Source organism: Syngnathus scovelli, chromosome 6 (assembly GCF_024217435.2).
Source record: "Syngnathus scovelli strain Florida chromosome 6, RoL_Ssco_1.2, whole genome shotgun sequence".
NCBI lineage: Eukaryota > Metazoa > Chordata > Actinopteri > Syngnathiformes > Syngnathidae > Syngnathus > Syngnathus scovelli.
Genome location: NC_090852.1, coordinates 1,677,489 through 1,694,245, shown reverse-complemented (window position 1 = coordinate 1,694,245; position 16,757 = coordinate 1,677,489). Strand labels below are relative to the sequence as shown.

Here is a 16,757-nt window from a genome sequence, read left to right as displayed (position 1 = left end):
GCTTTTCACACAAATCTCTATTTTCTAGTAATTACATACTTTAATTCATTAACTCTGATGACTTATTTATATTAAACTCTTTTGAAACAATCCAGATTACATTGTGCACATGCGTGTGTGCATGCGTGTGTATCTAAAAATTAAGTTTTTGATTTGTGGGGAAAGATCAGACCTTAGGGAATAAAATGATGGATGTCAGGTATATCAGTAAAATTCTGCAAAATGGCGTTATGATGCTATGAGGGACCCTACCTACCAAAATTACCAAATGTAAATTTTTTAGAGGATCCGGTACCAAAATTTGTGAGTTCAAAAAACCCAGAGAATCCATCTTGTCCCAACTCCCGCAGAGTCCGAGCCATACCACAGGTGGTGTTGAGCAATCACAAAGGAACGATGTGTTTTGGGGTGTGATATGTGGCTGTTGCAAAAACAAGAAAACGCAGAGGCCAGGACAAATGAACAAACCAAACATGTCGACACGGGTGGACGCTGGAACTAATACTGTTCTCGCACAATCAGTTTTCTTTTGAAACAGCCAGAGGTGATTTGTTCTATTTTAGCTGGTACAATTATTATTATGAGCACATCTGCCTCACAGTTAGGAGGGTGCGGGTTCGATTCCACCTCTGGCCCTCCCTGTGTGGAAATTGCATGTTCTCCCCGTGCCTGCGTGGGTTTCCTCCGGGAACTCCGGTTTCCTCCCACATCCCAAAAAAAAACCATGCATGGTAGGCTGATTGAGCACTCCAAATTGCCCATAGGTATGAGTGTGAGTGTAGATGGTTGGTTGACTCTGTTTGCCCTGCAATTGGTTGGCAACCATTCAGGGTGTCACCCGCCTACTACCCGATGACTGCTGGGATAGGGTCCAGCACGTCCGTGACTCCCGTGGGGACAAGTGGTACAGAAAATGGATTGATGGATGGACTATTATTATTATTCAAAGTCAAAGTCAAAGTCTGCTTTATTGTCAATTTCTTCACATGCCAAGACACACAAAGAGATCGAAATTACGTTCCCACTATCCCACGGTGACAAGACATAGTTCACAATGTACATACAAGTAAACAACACAAGAAAATAATAAATAAGAGTGATGAATAAATAATTATAATAATAATAAATAAACAAATAACACAATAAATAAGTACAGGACGCTCCGCAGAAGGAGGAAGAGAGTTCAGGATCCTAACAGCCTGGAGAATGAAGCTGTTGGTGAGTCTGGCGATGCGGGAGCGCAGGCTCCTGTACCTCTTCCCAGAGGGCAGAAGATCAAACAAAGAGTGAGCGTGGTGACTTACATCACTCACAATCGTGGTCGCCTTGCGGGCAAGATGGGAGGTGTAAATGCCCTTCAGGGAGGGGAGTGAAGCACCAATAATCTTACCAGCCGTGTTCACTATGCGCTGCAGGGCCTTCATGTTGTATTCAGTGCAGCTACCACCCCAGACAGCGATACAACTGGAGAGGACGCTCTCAATGGTGCCACGGTAGAATGTAGTCATGGCGGCCGGAGGAGCACTTGGTCGCCTGAGTTTCCGCAGGAAGTACAGGCGACGCTGAGCTTTCTTCGCCAGTGACGCGGTGTTGGCGGACCAGGAGAGGTCCTCACTGATGTGCACCCCCAGGAATCTGGTGCTGCTCACCCTCTCCACCACTGCACCGTCGATGGTCAGCGGCAGGTGTTGGGTGTGACCCTTCCGGAAGTCAACAACAATTTCCTTGGTCTTGTTGACGTTCAGCAGGAGGTTGTTGTCCCTGCACCACACGGTCAGAAGGTCAACCTCCAACCTGTACTGAGTCTCGTCGCCCTTGGTGATGAGACCCACCAGAGTCGTGTCGTCAGCAAACTTCACTATGCGGTTGTCGCTGTAGGACGCAGTGCAGTCATGCGTCAGCAGGGTGAAGAGCAACGGACTGAGCACACAGCCTTGGGGGGCCCCCGTGCTCAGCGTGATGCTAGCGGAGATTTTTTCGCCAACACATACCACCTGAGGCCTCTGACAGAGGAAGTCCAGTAGCCAGTTGCAGAGGTAGGTACTGAGGCCCAGCTTGTCGAGTTTGCAGATGAGTCTTTGTGGCACAATGGTGTTGAAGGCAGAACTGAAGTCCACAAACAGCGATCTCACATACGAGTCCCTACTCTCCAGGTGGGAGAGGGCCGAGTGGAGGGCAGAGCAGATGGCATCCTCAGAGGACCGTTTGGCTCGGTACGCAAACTGGAAGGGGTCTACGGTGGGCGGGAGAATGGATCTGATTTGCTCCATGATAAGCCGCTCAAAGCACTTCATGATGATGGGCGTCAGTGCCACGGGGCGGTAGTCACTGAAGCAGGACGGAGCAAGCTTCTTCGGCACAGGTACGATGGTGGCAGCCTTGAAACACGAAGGGACGATGGCCTGCTGCAGGGAAATGTTAAAGATGTCCGTGAAGACACCCGTCAGCTCCCCAGCGCAGTCCTTCAGCGCTCGACCTGGGATGTTGTCAGGGCCCGCCGCCTTACGGGTGTTGATAGCGGCAAGCGCCCTCCTCACGCTGTTGGCAGAGAGGCACAGGGGCTGCTCGTGTGGAGGGGGAGTGGTCTTCAGCGGGCAAGTGCTGTTCTGAGCGTCGAAGCGAGCAAAGAAGCGGTTAAGATCGTTGAACAGACGGACGTCACCCTCACAGCTCTGCAGTGCGGGCTTGTAGTCCGTGATGGTCTGAATGCCCTGCCAAAGGCACCGTGCGTCCCTGCTGTCCTTGAAGTGGGCGGTAATCTTGCAAGAGAACGCCCTTTTCGCGTCCTTGATGCCCCGGGACAGGGCCTCAAGCCAGCCTCATCCCACGCTCTGAAGGCTTTGTCCCTGGCCCTCAGCAGCCTGAGGACAGCCCCCGTCAGCCATGGCTTCCAGTTAGCCCGAGTGACGATGGATTTCGAGTGAGTCACATCATCAATGCACTTTGTGATGTAAGAGAAAACAGAGTCAGTATACTCCTTTATGTCTGTCCGATCGTTGCAAGTGGCCGCCCGCTTAAACATGTCCCAGTCAGTAGTGCCGAAGCAGTCTCGAAGCTCATCAGAGGCACCCTCAGGCCACACCCGTACCCGCTTGCGAACCGGCCTGGATGCCTTCACCCTTTGTCTGTATGCGGGCAAAAGCATAACAGTGAGATGGTCAGAAAGTCCAAGATGGGGGCGGCCTTGAAAGCTCCTTTATGTGTAGAGTAGACCAGGTCCAGGAAGCTGTTACCACGTGAAAATTAACATGCTGGTAAAGCCTCGGAAAAACAGACTTCAGGTTAGCATGATTAAAGTCCCCAACAAAGATTATTATTACGATCATTATTATTACTACCGTAATTTTCGGACTATAAGTTGCGTTTTTTTTTTTTCATAGTTTTGGTGGGGGGACGACTTATACTGAGGAGCGATTTACATGTGAATTATTTCACAAATTTTCAAAATAAAATAAATAAATAAATAAAAAATGAAACCGCGATAAACGGACCACGATGTAGAATGGGATTACTGTATTTTGAATTTCAAGTGGCGTCCGCGGCGCGGCGGTTGTTTACATAAAGGACAAAGATTCGATCACGGGATGACGAAGATGACGAAGTGCCCCACGTACTACCGGCATCATTAGCTGCTCTGTTTGTAAGTGACACGGAAGACAAAGAGTTTGAAGGATTTAATGATTTAGAGTGACACAGAAGGTTTGAAAAACTATTATGGCTTTTACGCACGCCCGGTCCTACTCTACAGAGCTCTCTTTCACCTCCGTGGATGGTAGTCGGAGGCCGGCGCTCGGCCGGGTGGCTGTCCAGGGACGGTGGATGGGGCTCGGACATGGCTTTTACGCATGCCCGGTCCTATTCTATGGAGCTCTCTTCCACCTCCGTGGCTGGAAGTGCCACCTCCGGGGATGGAAGTTCACGCCGCCACACGCCTGGAAGTCGACGTCGGTTCTTGGGGCCGTGTGGCGGTGAACTATTTATGTTATAGTTATTTGATATATTTTATTTCGTGTAGCAACTTGTATATGTTTTTATCGTTACAGTTCAGTAGTTGTTGGCTCGTTGAACTCTTGTTTTGTTAAATAAAGAGTCGTTTACCAAGCCCACGTTTTTCCTGGTACTTTGTTAACGCTACAATATAGTCATATACTAGATCTGTGGAATAACGACAAGACTGACGTCAGGGTGCACGCGCGGCGTTGTTGACAAAGGACGAGGAATTTGATCGATGGATTTAATGATTTGGAGTGACACAGATGGTTTGATTATAGTATTGCTTATATAATAGTTATTTGATATATAATTTATATATTGTTATATGGGCCTGTGGAATATTTAGAAGTGCAAGCACCGTCAGCAGCGCGCACCCGGCCAGCACTGTTTACATAAAGGACGATCGATGGATTTAATGATTTGGAGTGACACAGATGGTTTGATAATATTATTGCTTGTATAATAGTTATTTAATATCTAATTTATATATCGTTATATGGGCCTGTGGAATATTTTGAAGTGCAACAGCCATCAGCGGTGCACACCCATTGTTGACATAAAGGACAATCAATGGATTTAATGAATTGGAGTGACACAGATGGTTTTATAAACGTGTTATTTATGTAATAGTTATTTGAATGACTCTCAGTGTTACGTCAGGGCCGTTTTCAGCTCTTCGTTTGTGTTTATGTCACGTTAGCATACCTATCGTTTAGCCTGTTGTTGCTCGTTCATGTCTGATCTTGGTGTTGGATTTTGTCGAATAAATTTCCCCCAAAATGCAACTTATACTCCGAAGCGACTTATATATGTTTTTTGTCACGTTATTGTGCATTTTATGGCTAATGCGACCTATATTCCGGAGCGACATTTAGGCCGAAAAATACGGTCTTATTATTATTATTATTATTTATTTCAGCTGGTATTATCATCTGTCACCGTCAAAACTAAAATTTGGTCCGCGTGCACAAGTTGCCGCCTTACCCAAACAGCTCAGTTATTGTACTGTATGTCCCATCTTTCCCAACAGGTCACAGTGAACCTGTCCTGGATTAATACTGTGGAGAATTCCCTTGAGTGATTTATGCATATTTGGCTCTTGCCAGGTTGAGAATGCACTATGGCAGTATGAAATACAAGCACCTGAATTTCCAAACACATCTTTATTCCGAGACTGCCAACAAGATACTGAACAGCATAAAAGATAAAAGCACATATTGCGTAGCAAAGAAGTACCAGCGCACGCGACAGTCAGCTTCAGGGTTACATTTACCCGCCATATTCCAAATGTCTGTGGTGAACTCTGAAATGGACGCTAAGTGCCACTGCTGGCAGGCCGACCACGGCTCAGCAACTTTCGACATTGCAAGCGTGAGCATTAGAAAATATCTCAAGGTATGATGCCAACAACCCCCGAAAGCACTATACAGTGCTAACTCTATGTATGAACTTAATTGGTTCCGCGATCAGGTTTGTAAGACACGTTTATCAGTAGAAGTACAACGTTTCCCATATGAATCAATGTAAAAGCAAATAATGCGTGCCGGACTATCCCAAAAGTCACACTTTTTGACCTATTAATCTGTGTAAAGCACACAGAAAAACAAAACAATAGTTTTGTTTTTGCTTTTTCAACCCTTTATAACAAAAAATACATGTCACTTTATTCTTGACCTCCTAACTTTGCTTGGGGAAGGGGGAAACCTGTTCTAATTTTCTACACTTGCCAAAAAATACCCCCGAGAAGACACAGAAAAAGTTAGGCTAATAAATTATTCTATTCATCCACATACTCCCTACAATGTGTTCATGTGTTCTTACTTGTCATTACTTTTTGGTGCAATTAATGAGTTTTCCGACTGTGTCAGTGGTCACTGAACGCAGAATGCGAGTGAAAAAAAAGGAACTTAACTTCTAAACAGTGAGATTGACAAACACAGAACTGTGTTCTTCATGTTTTTATTGAAAACAAGCTGGTACTGTATGCCGCACAGCAACGGCTTCCGCCTTTCACTCAATGCGTGAGCGCTCCTGCAGCAGGTTATACCTACTTTGGCACAACTCCCACCACCATACACCGTTGCAAGCTCGACGATACGCATGCATTCACCAGTCATATTGATAGTCTTAGGAGACATACTCGACTCTACTAATTGTATTTTAGACTGCTAACACGCCGAGACGAACAAGGAATGGCAAAGCAAAGGAGACAATCCAGCAGTGGAGGGGTGGTTGTGATGTCGGTTCGGAAGTTGAAAACTGGTTCGTAAGTAGATGAAAAATAATTGCGAGACTCCGGTTTGTATCTCAATCTTATCTTTCTTACCGTATTTTTCGGACTAAAAGTCGCTCCGGAATATAGGTCGCATTAGCCATAAAAAGCACAATAACGTGAAAAAAAACCATATAAGTCGCTCCGGAGTATACGTCGCATTTTGGGGGAAGTTTATTCGACAAAATCCAACACGGGCCTGACGTAACATTCAGAGTTATTCAAATAACTATTACATAAATAACACGTTTATGAAACCATCTGTGTCACTCCAATTCATTAAATCCATCGATCGTCCTTAATGTCAACAATGGGTGCGCGCCGCTGACGGCGCTTGCACTTCAAAATATTCCACATGCCCATATAACGATATATAAATTATATATCAAATAACTATTATATAAGCAATAATAATAGCAAACCATCTGTATCACTCCAAATCATTAAATCCATCGATCAAATTCCTCGTCCTTTGTCAACAAAGCCGCGCATGCACCCTGACGTCAGCCTCGTCGTTATTCCACAGATCTAGTATATAACTATATTGTCGCGTTAACAAAGTACAAGGAAAGACGTGTGTATGGTAAACGGCTCTTTATTTAACAAAACAAGAGTTCAACGAGCCAACAGCTACTGAACTGTAACGATAAAAACATATACAAGTTGCTACATGAAATAAAATATATCAAATAACTATAACATAAATAGTTAACCGCCACACGGCCCCAAGCACCGGCGACGACTTCCAGGCGTGTGGCGGCGTGGACTTCCATCCCCGGAGGTGGCACTTCCAGCCACGACGGTGGAAGAGAGCTCCATAGAACAGGACCGGGCGTGCGTAAAAGGCATGTCCGAGCCCCATCCACCGTCCCCGGACAGCCACCCGGCCGAGCACCGGCCCCCGACTTCCATCCACGGAGGTGAAAGAGAGCTCCATTTAGTAGGACCGGGCGTGCGTAAAAGCCATGTCCGATCCCCATCCACCGTCCCCGGACAGCCACCCGGCCGAGCGCCGGCCCCCGACTTCCATCCACGGAGGTGAAAGAGAGCTTTGTAGAGTAGGACCGGGCGTGCGTAAAAGCCATAATAGTTTTTCAAACCTTCTATATCACTCCAAATCATTAAATTCTTCAAACTCTTCGTCCTCTGTATCACTTACAAACAAAGCCGCTAATGATGCCGGTAGTGCGTGGGGGCCCTTCGTCATCTTCGTCATCCCGTGATCGAATCTTTGTCTTTTATGTAAACAACCGCCGCGCCGCGCCCCGCCGCGCCACGCTGCTGACGTCACTTGAAATTCAAATTATAGTAATCCCTTGCTACATCGCGGTTCGTTTATTGCGGTTTCCCTTTTTTTTTTTGAAAATTTATGAAAAAATTCACATATAAGTTGCTCCTCAGTATAAGTCGCCCCCCCCACCCAAACTATGGAAAAAAATGCGACTTATAGTCCGAAAAATACGGTATCTTCGTAAGTATAGGCGTTCGTAAGTAGATGTACCACTGTACTTGTGTTGTTTCTCTTGCAGCCTGTAACTAAAAAACGCAAGGAGCTGTCACACACTGGCTACCAGCTGCTCAATTACCGCACTAACAGCAACATCAGACGTGTCGGTAGTTAAAGCCATCACTGCCGTAGAAATTGGGTGGGTGAAGAGATCTGTATTTGCGAGGGCGTCCTTACCCTGTTGAAAAGCTCGTCCCCGCTGCGGAAACCACTCGACCGGGTCAGTAGCCTTTCTTTTTTTTCAAAGCACCGTATAGAGGCTGCAGAAGGTGGGCTGTGTGGGGAAGGAAACATCCATTCATCCATTTTCTATACCGCTTGTCCCCGCGAGGGGTTGCGGGCGTGCTGGAGCCTATTCCAGCGGTCATCGGGCAGTAGGCGGGGGACACCCTGAACCGGTTGCCAGTCAATTGCAGGGGGAAGGAACCAGTTACGAAAATTAGCCATCTCCAAAAACTCCTGCAGCACCTAAACTGAGGCAGGATGGGAAAATCCACCACTGCCTGCACTTTAGCGGACAACAGGACTGGGCTCCAGAATGTCGTTGAGATAGACAAACACAAAGTCGAGATCATGTAACACAGAGTCCATCAACCTTGAAAAAGTCTGTGGCACCCTCTTTAGTCCAAAAGGCATGCACAGTAATGCGTGAATGGGTTTATCACATTACGTCGGGGTCACCAATGAGGCAGTATGAAACACACACATCTGAATTTCTAAACACATTTTTAATCCAAGACTGCCAACAAGATAATGAACAACATGAAAGATAAAAGCACATATTGCGTCACAAAGAACATAAATAGAAACATGCCCCCACCATGTGCCTGCGGGGTGAGAGTCCTGTTCTAATGTCTGCCACAACACTACTTAAAATGAAGAAGACTTTTACTCACCATACCTTTGACTAAAAGCAACCTAGACATATTTAGTGTGTATGGAATAACACATTCTTGTTATTCTTGTACAAGGCTTCTTCTCCGGAGCAGGTTTGCGAATCAATGACTTCTTTTAAAAAGCAACTTCCTAACTTTTTAGAGCAATCTCCACCCTGACCCGCCCTGGGTTTTGGTGGGTCTTTGTGGGAGATCGGGGATCTCAGGATGAGACCAGTGAGAACCCTCCTCTATTAGTGTTTTCAATTATTGACACTGCCTTTGTTTGAACAACTGACCCAAATCTGTGGGACACTGTTTAAAAACAAACAAAAAAAACTCAGTTTTGAAGTTTTAGGAACTCAAAGTGTGTATCTGAAAGTTTTATCAAATCTGATATAACGTTTTTCTTTTTTAAGGTTACCGCTCTGTGCCTCTAAAGAACGGCTACAATGAAAACTTAGAATTAGCCTCTCTTTTAGTTGACATACAAGTACTACAGCCAGAGGTGAGTACACAAATTATATCAGAGTACACAAACCTACTTGAAATACTGTGTCTTTATCCTTTTATGTTTTTTAGAACACAGAAGAAGAACTGTATTTCTCCTCCAATCAGCTGAGAAGAAAACAAGCAGAGTTCAGCTCAGAAGGACTCCTGTACAATACACACACAAACATTAAGCTTTCCCCCGTCCCTTACGAACCTTCCACATCAAATCATTTTGTTAGAGAATGCAGCACAAGTGAGAACAGGTAAGCCTTTTTCATATCAAAGGAAATTTTACAGTGCAGTGAAAAAGTATTCTCCCCATCCTGATTTCTTTGTTTTGTTTTTGGTGCATATATATCACATTTCTTTGTTTTGTTTTTTATGCATATTTATCTCACTTAAATGTTCAGGTCATGATGCCAATTTTGATATCTCTCAAAAACAACCTTAGTATAATTTCTGTTGACTAATTTAATCATAAAGGGCCCTACATGCAAAAATGATTGCCCCTCTTGAGTTAAAGTGATACCACAGATTTTGGAAAGCTGAGTCCAATTTCACTGGCACTACCCAAATCTGATTACCATCATATTTGTTAAATTATGAAATTACTCAAATAGTAGCTGTCTGATAAAGTTAATTAAGATGATGATGATGATAGAACTTTATTCATCCCACAGCGGGGACATTTACTTGTCACAGCAGCATACAAGAGTGCAAGAATACAAGTGCCAAATTTAAAAAAGGATAAATAACAGACAAGGACAAAGACAAGTGCCACTAGTAGTGGTAAAGACGAAACAATTTTATCAGGCGCCACGCATGTTGTAGAGTCTGACAGCAGTGGGAATGAAGGACCTGCGGAATCTTTCCTTCCTACACCGTGGGTGTAATAGTCTGCTGCTAATGGAGATGCTCAGGGACCGCACAATGTCATGGAGGGGGTGAGAGGTGCTGTCCATGATGGATTTCAACTTAATTAATTACAAAATATCAATATTAAACCATAATCTAAATAAATTATAAATGAAAGAACAGCAGATAAACAGAGTGATTGAAATCTATTTTAAGAATGTAATGAGACAGTGATCACAAACGTACCAAGAACATTTAAATAACTGCCAGTCTCATTGGCTTCTGTTAATTCTTGTGTGCACTGAACATTCAATGCCTTTCTTCACTTCTTGCCCACGCATTTCAGCAAGAAGTACAAAGTTACCTGTTCTAATGGTGAAATAATTTAACATTATTGGATTGAAAATAAAATAAATGTAAAGCATTGACCTTAGAACTAAGTTATTAACGTCAGAAGCATTAATACGTATGCATATACATATTAATGAGGCAACACTTCATACCTGGCAGCTTTGACAATACTTGTCGCAGACTTCCCTCTCCCCAGCCAATTGGTCCAGTTCATCCCGGAGAAGCCCAAGGCGTGCCCAGGCCGGAAGGCAGACATAGCCTCTCTAGCGTGTCCTGGGTCGTCCTCTGGGTCTCCTGCCACTGAGACATTCCTGGAACAAGTTCAGCAAGGTGTCCAGGAAGCATCCTAATAAGATGCCTAAGACACCTCATCTGGCCCCTCTCTACGCAATGGAACAGCAGCTCAAGTCCAAGCTCCTCCCAGATTACTGAGTTTCTCACCCTATCTCTAAGGGTGAGCCCAGACACCCTGCGGAGAGAACTCATTTTGGCCGCTTGTATCTGGGATCATGTTCTTTCGGTCACGACCCATAGCTCCTGACCATAGCTGAGGGCAGGAAAGAAGATTGACCGGTAAATCGAGAGCTTTGCAATTTGGCTAAGCTCTTTCTACACCACAACAGACCAGTACAGCGTCGGCTGTGATGACCAATCTGCCTATAGATTTCCCACTCCATTCTTCCCTCACTCATGAACAAGATCCCGAGATACTTGAACTCCTCTACTTAGGGCAGGATCTCATCCCCGACCCGAGAGGGCATTCCTCCCTTTTCTGACTCAGTACCATGGTCTCAGATCTGGAGGTGCGGATTTTATCCAAACCATTTCAGACTCGGCTCCGAACCACTCTGGAGATCCTGGCTTGAAGAAGCCAACATCACCAGATCATCTACAGAAAGCAGAGTTGCGATCCTGAGCTCGCGAACGCGGACCCACTCAATCAATGCCTCAGCTGCGCCTAAAAATTGTGTCCATAAAGGTTATGAACAGAATCCGTGATATAGGGACGCCTTGGCCATCCCCCACTGGAAACAAAGCTGATTTACAATGCAGACCAAACCATAGGTGGTACCGAGTATCAGGGTGTTCAGTACCCTATACGCCCAGAGCACTCCTCACAGAACACTCTGATGGACATGACTCAAACTCCCATGCACCCTCAAGAACCCTGTCGAGGTTGTAGAGATGGTACACTGTTTCATGACCGGAATGAATACCACTATTCCACCTGAATTTGAGATTTGAACTCCAGATGGCCCCTCCTCTTCAATACTGAATAGACCTTACCAGGGAGGCCGCAGAGTGTGAGTCTCCTGTAACTTGAACACACCATCTGGTCCCACTTCTTAAAATGGAACCACCACCCCGGTCTGCCAACCTAGAAGTACTGTCCCTGATATCTGTCCCTGATGTCCATGCAATGTTGTAGAAGCCTGTCAACCAGGACAGCCACACAACACAGAAACTTTAGAAACTCTGGGCAAATCACATCCACCCCCTGGGGCTTTGCCACCAATGAGTTTTTTAATCACCTCAGTGACTTCAACCCCAGAGATTGGAAAGCCCAACTCAGAGTCTCCAGGCTCTGCTTCCCCAAGGAAAGCATTTGTGTGGAATTGAGGAGGTCTTTGAAGTATACTTCTCGCAACACACAACATCCAGAGCCTTTAGGAACTCTGGGCGTGTCTCATCCACCCCCGAGGCCCTGTCACGGAGGAAAATTGTAACTGCCTTGATGACTTCAACCCCAGAGATAGGCGAGTCTAGCTCAGAATCTCCAGGCTCTTAATCGAAGGCGACACACAATTCACCGACTTGGAGGAATTGCGGATGTCTTCAAAGTATTCTCCCCACTGACTCACGACTTCCCGAGTCGAGGTCAGCAGTATCCCATCTTCCTATACTCAGCGTTAAAGGTACATTGCTTTCCCCGCCTGAGATGCCAGATTGTGAACGGACCATAATTTCCACAAAGTCATCTAACTCTTCCCATGTCCTGACTGTTGTTTGTTTCTATGCACCAAACAGCAGCTCAGAGTACTCACCCTTTTTGGGATCCTTAGAAGAAGTGCTGGAGAGCGCTCCTTCTTATTCTTATTCTGGAGACTCTATCGTTCTACTGGGTGACTTCAATGCTCGCATGGGCAATGACAGTGAGACCTGGAAGGGCGTGATTGGAAGGAACGGCCCCCCTGACCTGAACCCGAGCGGTGTTCTATTGTTGGACTTCAGTGCTCGACAGGGATTGTCAATAATGAACACCATGTTCAAACATAAGGGTGTCCATGTGTGCACTTGGCACCAGGACACCCTAGGCTGCAGTTCGATGAGCGACTTTGTAGTCGTGTCATTGGATTTGCGGCTGCATGTTTTGGACACTCGGGTGAAGAGAGGGGAGGAGCTGTCAACTGATCACCACCTGGTGGTGGGTTGCCTCCGATGGTGGGGGAAGATGCCGATCCGACCTGGCAGACCCAAATGCACTGTGAGGGTCTGCTGGGAACGTCTGGCAGAATCCCCTGTCAGGAAGAGCTTCAACTCCCACCTCTGGCAGAGCTTTTCCCACGTCCCGGAGGAGGCGGGGGACATTGAGTCCGAGTGGACCATGTTCCATTCCTCCATTGTTGAGGCAGCCAACCGGAGCTGTGGCCGTAAGGCAGTCGGTGCCTGTCGTGGCGGCAATCCCCGAACCCGCCGGTGGACACTGGCGGTAAGGGATGCCGTCAAGCTGAAGAAGCAGTCCTAGCAGGCCGTTTTGGCCTGTGGGACTCCGGAGGCAGCCAACAGGTACCGGATGGCCAAGCGGAACGTGGCTTTGGCGATTGCTGAGGCAAAAACCTGGGTGTGGGAAGAGTTTGGCGAGGCCATGGAGAATGACTTCCGGATGCTTTTGAGGATATTCTGGTCCACTATCCGGCGTCTCAGGAGGGGAAAGCAGTACACCGTCAAGACTGTTTACAATGGAGATGGCGTGCTGCTGACCTCGACTCGGGACGTCGTGAGTCGGTGGGGAAAATACTTCGAAGACCTCCTGAATTCCACCAACACGTCTTCCATTGTGGAAGCAGGGCCTGGAGACTCTGAGGTGGACTCTCCAATCTCTGGGGTTGAAGTCACTGAGGCAGTTAAAAAACTCCTCGGCAAGGCCCCAGGGGTGGATGAGATCCGCCCGGAATCCTTAATCGCTCTGGGTGTCCTGGCTGACACGCCTCTGTAACATTGCGTGGACATCGGGGATGGTGCCTCTGGATTGGCAGACTGGGGTGGTGGTTCAAACTACAGAGAAATCACACTCCTCAGCCTCCCTCCTCAGGTCTATTCAGGGGTGCTGGAGAGGAGGGTCCGTCGGGAGGTCGAACCTCGGATTCAGGAGGAGCAGTGTGGCTTTCGTCCTGGCCGTGGAACAGTGGACCAGCTCTACACTCTTGGCAGGATCCTTGAGGGGGCATGGCAGTTCGCTCAACCAGTCCACATGTGTTTTGTGGACTTGGAGAAGGCGTTCGACCGTGTCCCTCGGGAAGTTCTGTGGAGGGTGCGTCCGCAGTACGGGGTGCCGAGCCAACTGATAAGGGCGGTTCGGTTCCTGTATCACCGATGCCAGAGTTTGGTCCGCCTTTCCGGCAGTAAGTCGGATTTGTTCCCAGTGAGGGTTGGACTACGCCAAGGCTGCCCTTTGTCTGTTCATAACTTTTATGGACAGAATTTCTAGGTGCAGCCGAGGCGATGAGGGTGTCCGGTTTGGGGACCTCATCATTGCGTCTCTGCTTTTTGCAGACGACGTGGTGCTGTTGGCTTCTTCAAGCCGTGGTCTCCCGCTCTCACTGGAGCGGTTCGCAGCCGAGTGTGAAGTGGTCGGGATGAGGGTCAACACCTCCAAACCATGGTCCTCGGTCGGAAAAGGGTGGAATCCCCTCTCCGGATCGAGGATGAGATCCTGCCCCAAGTGGAGGAGTTCAAGTATCTTGGGGTCTTGTTCACGAGCGAGGGCAGAATGGAACGTGAGATCGACAGGTGGCTCGGTGCAGCGTCGGCTGTAATGCGGACTCTGTACCGGTTTGTCGTGGTGAAGAGAGAGCTGAGCCAAAAGGCAAAGCTCTCAATTTACCAGTCGAGCTATGGTCACGAGCTATGGGTCGTGACCGAAACAACAAGATCCCGGATACAAGCGGCCGAAATGAGTTTTCTCCGTAGGGTGTCCGGGCTCTCCTTTAGAGATAGGGTGAGAAGTTCGGTCATCCGGGAGAGACTCGGAGACGTGCTGGAGAGACTGTCTCTCAGCTGGCCTGAGAACGCCTTGGGATCCCCCCGGATGAGCTAGATGAAGTGGCTGGGGAGAGGAAAGTCTGTGAGTCCCTCCTAAAGCTGCTGCCCCCGCGACCCGACCCCGGATAAGTGGAAGATGGATGGATGGATGGATGGATGGATGGATGGATGGATGGATGGATGGATGGATGGATGGATGGATGGATGGATGGATGGATGGATGGACTACCAAAGCTGTATCCCACTTGGCCAGCAGGCAAAGAATTAGAAAGTTTCCAGAGGGTAGAAAAACTGCTCCACAAAAAAAAAAGTTACGAGCCTTGATCAGTTATCGGTCAAACATGTTTTCACAGCACTGTATATGGTTGAATAATAACATATCTTTTCTATATGTTTAAATCCATATTTTTATCTTCTAGAGCAAAACAAAAGAAGCTAAAAAGCAGTACATTCTATTCCTGAGAATGGAGCAAACCTCACTTCCTCCTGCTGCATAACAAGAAGAAACACTGACAATAAAAGAAATTGTAATGTTTGAGTCCCACGTAATCTCAATCCAAACATCTGTGTCTTGCCTTTAATTTCCAAAGCTTACCGATTCAGACACACTGTTACTGTTGTTTATTTTTCTCATTTCTGTTATCAAGTCAGTGTCAGGTTCACGTTTTTTCTTACTTTATTTTTTGTTTTTAGAGTTTGTTAGCAATTTCGATATGTAACACCATTAAATAATGCTAATTGTGTAAAGTCACTTAAAGAAGATCATAAATTTGTTGTCATTCTTGCTGTCATTCTTGCTTTCTTATGTGCAATTTGGCCAAAGCATGTCACAGACAAGAGACTGGAAACTTTTTATTTTTTATTTATTTTTTTTTATTAATTTGAGTTAATGCATAGTCTCATTAAAGGTTGTATGTTGAAGTGATAGTGTACATCTCCACTGAGAGACTAAGATGTTCAAATTTTGGATAAAGCTGCAATTAGCCTTGGTTGTTAGTGGAAGTTACAGAAAGTCATTTCTGCATATATATGTTTTTGCTCCATTGAGTGGCCATTAAACATCTCACGCTATCAAAGTATGAAGCTATCTAATTGCTTGACTCTTGCTGCAGTAGTTCCTCTACACCTCTACGCCTGTACTCACGAAGTTTTCGAGATACGAACCAGAGCCTCGCGAATATTTGCATCTACATCAGAACATCCGAAGCAAAACATCCACAAATATTACAAATATGTAAACTAAAGTGCAATCACATTTGTAAATGAATGACTTCTGGTTTTTGAAATGTAAATAAACCAATCAACTGTGATAAAACAACAAAATTGCAATAACTGCATTAACCATCAAAGTGAAGTCTAATTGTAACTGTCTTGAAACAAATCTGAATAAGGAAAAACATTGCAATAAAGTAATGCAAACTGCGACCGCTATTGTTGGGGAGCCTGAGGACTGTATAGGGGGTTGGCTCGGATGGTTATGTTCTTTTCGCCCCCGGGTGTCGGTCAGAACACAGGAGAGAAGACGTGGTTCAGTTTTGATTGCTTTACTGAATTATTGGCAAAAAAGTAACAGGCACTGTGGCTCATAGGGGCATACAGGCAAACTGGCAAAAGTGTATTTGTGAAGCGTGTGAAGGGTGTGTGAGGTTCTGCAACAGACAGAACTACAGCACGTCAACGCTCATCTTCTGACGTCACACAACACTCGTAGACGGCACACATTACATAACTAACTGCGCGTAACGGTTCCGCTATACTAAATAACCATAAATGAAATACTCTCTGCAACACACCAAACATAAGTCATCGAGATAACAAAATACATTTGCTGGCGACCGTTAGTCGCCGTGCCGCTGCGTAACGGCTACTCGTACGATGCGAGGCAAACTAAAAGGAGCGCACCGAAGCTGTCAATCAAACAGCGTGCACACAAAGCAAACCGCGATCGGACAAACGGCACAACAGTGGAAAATAGTAACAATGAAATGTATATACTCACTTTGTGTCAAAGACGCACACGATCACAGCAACATACTCAGTCTATCGACTGCAACCTTTAACTTGCCGCTGCGCACAAGCTCCAACAATCGCGATGAGCTGAGGTAACTCACGCGAAACGTAAGACGCGGTGACGTAACGTCGCTTTAAA

The 16,757-nt window shown here is 46.2% G+C and overlaps 1 protein-coding gene across 3 annotated transcripts in view; it reads left to right on the top strand.

Moving 5' to 3' along the window:
* The window catches only part of plcg2 (phospholipase C, gamma 2), a 134,355-nt gene extending 118,668 nt beyond the window's left edge, over positions 1-15,687 (top strand). For 2 of the 3 annotated variants that reach the window (XM_049722934.2, XM_049722930.2), the window contains 3 exons: positions 9,067-9,155; positions 9,230-9,402; positions 15,028-15,687. In XM_049722934.2, the coding sequence (XP_049578891.1) occupies positions 9,067-9,155; positions 9,230-9,402; positions 15,028-15,070 (305 nt within the window). In that variant the 3' untranslated portion in view covers positions 15,071-15,687. Of the gene's footprint in view, positions 1-9,066; positions 9,156-9,229; positions 9,403-15,027 lie in introns of those variants that run through there. The other variant, XM_068650935.1, reaches the window with a different exon arrangement.
* Positions 15,688-16,757: the final 1,070 nt, after the last annotated feature.